The 1,640-nt window shown below is 61.0% G+C and overlaps 1 protein-coding gene across 1 annotated transcript in view; it reads right to left on the reverse strand.

The window, feature by feature from the left end:
- Positions 1-431: 431 nt before the first annotated feature.
- The window catches only part of GADD45B (growth arrest and DNA damage inducible beta), a 1,897-nt gene continuing 688 nt past the window's right edge, over positions 432-1,640 (reverse strand). The window contains exons 3-4 of the mRNA XM_085311501.1: positions 1,282-1,495; positions 432-1,195 (exon numbers count right to left, since the gene is read on the reverse strand). Of these exons, the coding sequence (XP_085167627.1) occupies positions 1,082-1,195; positions 1,282-1,495 (328 nt within the window). The 3' untranslated portion in view covers positions 432-1,081. The remainder of the gene's footprint in view (positions 1,196-1,281; positions 1,496-1,640) is intronic.

Consider the following 1,640-nt stretch of genomic DNA (forward strand, 5'->3'; position numbering starts at 1 on the left):
TGGCTCTGTCCATCTTCCCATGCAGCATCAAGGCAGAGGGCCTGGGGACGCACGGTGCAGCCCAGCTGGCTACGGCACGCTGCATTTCTGGCTGCAAACCCATTTGCAGAGCCAGAGGGATYGCTGCTGCTGGGCCCCTTTGAGGGAGGCAGTTGGAGGCCAGGACCAGTGCCTGTGCCAAGGCTGGATTAGTGCAGCTGGCAGGAGCCTGGAGCCGCCTGGCACCCAGCCGCTCCCTCCCCACCCCGAAACTAGCCCCGAGGGCCACGGACTGGGAGCAGCCTGGCACAAGCTCCATGGTGCAGGGCTGCGGGAGGCCTGGCCCGGCTGCACCCTGCGAAACAGCTGCAGCAGCCAGCACTGAGCCCGTTCCCCCTCCAGGCATGCGTGTGCCCCTGGGTGCAGAGGAGGCAGGAGATGAATGCAGGCACTGCTGAGTTCAGAAATTTTATTGCAAATAGTTTTTTTTTTTTTTCAAATTAGTACAAGAATAGACTCTATAATAGATTTAGATCAGGGTTTCCAACTGGCTTGAGTGCAAAGAATGAATCTGCTGTTGCAAGTCTATGAATATATAAGACTTATTTATCCCTTGGAAAAAAAAAAGTTCATTTGCAAATCTGTCCCTTTGCAGTCCTCGTTTCCATCGAGTCCCAGATGCCAAAAAGAAAATAAAACCATCTCCGTCTGTCCTCCCCGYGCTCTGCCGCACCAGTCCCGGGGCTGCTCCGCGCCCGGCAGCAGCGCGCGGCGGGGCCCGTCCTCCACAGGGAAAGCGTGCGCTGGCGCGCGGCACAGCTCCTCGGCACATCGCGTCTCCTGCCTGGCCTCGTCCTGCCGGGCTCCCGGCCACCGGCCCCGTCTCCGGAGGGCTCTGCCGGAGCGTCCTCAGCTCACCTCCTTCCTGCGCCCATCGGCTGGGCTGCTCCCCTCTCTCCAGTTAAAAAGAAAAATAAAATCAGTGGGTGGTTTGTGTGTGTGTTTTTTTTTTTAAATCTGGTTGTTTCTCCTTCCCTCTTCTGTGGTTTATTTTTGCTTTTTTGTTTTCTGCAGGTTAAAAAGCCGGCGGTCGCCGCGGGGCTCAGCGCTCCTGCAGGGCCACGTAGGGCACCCACTGGTTCCTGTCGCGGCTCTCGGCGCAGTAGCTGGCCACCTCGGCCAGCCCCTGGCTCTTCCAGGCGTCYGTGTGCGGGTTCTGCGGAGGCAAAGCGCAAGGTCAGTCCCCACCTGCGGCCCGAGTCGCCGGCGTGACGCCGCACCGTGCGCCAACGTCCCACTCACCGTGACTAAGAGGCAGTGCAGGTCGCGGGGCTCGGCGCCGGGCTGCGGCTCGCCCAGGATGGCGGCCAGGCGCTGCATGCCGGAGACCCGCAGGATGTGGATGTCGTTGTCGCAGCAGAAGGCCTGGATGAGGGTGAAGTGAATCTGCAAGGCGATGTCGCCTTCATCCTCCTCGTCCGTGGCCAGCACGCACAGCACCACGCTGTCGGGGTCCCTGCGGGCAGCAGCAGCRTTAGCGGAGCCGGGACAGCTCGGATGCAGGTGCCAGGGCGTCCCAGGGCATAGGTGAGCTGCTGTCACCCCCACCAGCAATCCCAGCCCGTGGATAAGAGACTTGGCAGTGACCCCCGCGTGGTCTC

This window comes from Rhea americana, unplaced genomic scaffold (assembly GCF_003343005.1).
Source record: "Rhea americana isolate MKP2758 unplaced genomic scaffold, rheAme1 scaffold_341, whole genome shotgun sequence".
Classification (NCBI taxonomy): domain Eukaryota; kingdom Metazoa; phylum Chordata; class Aves; order Rheiformes; family Rheidae; genus Rhea; species Rhea americana.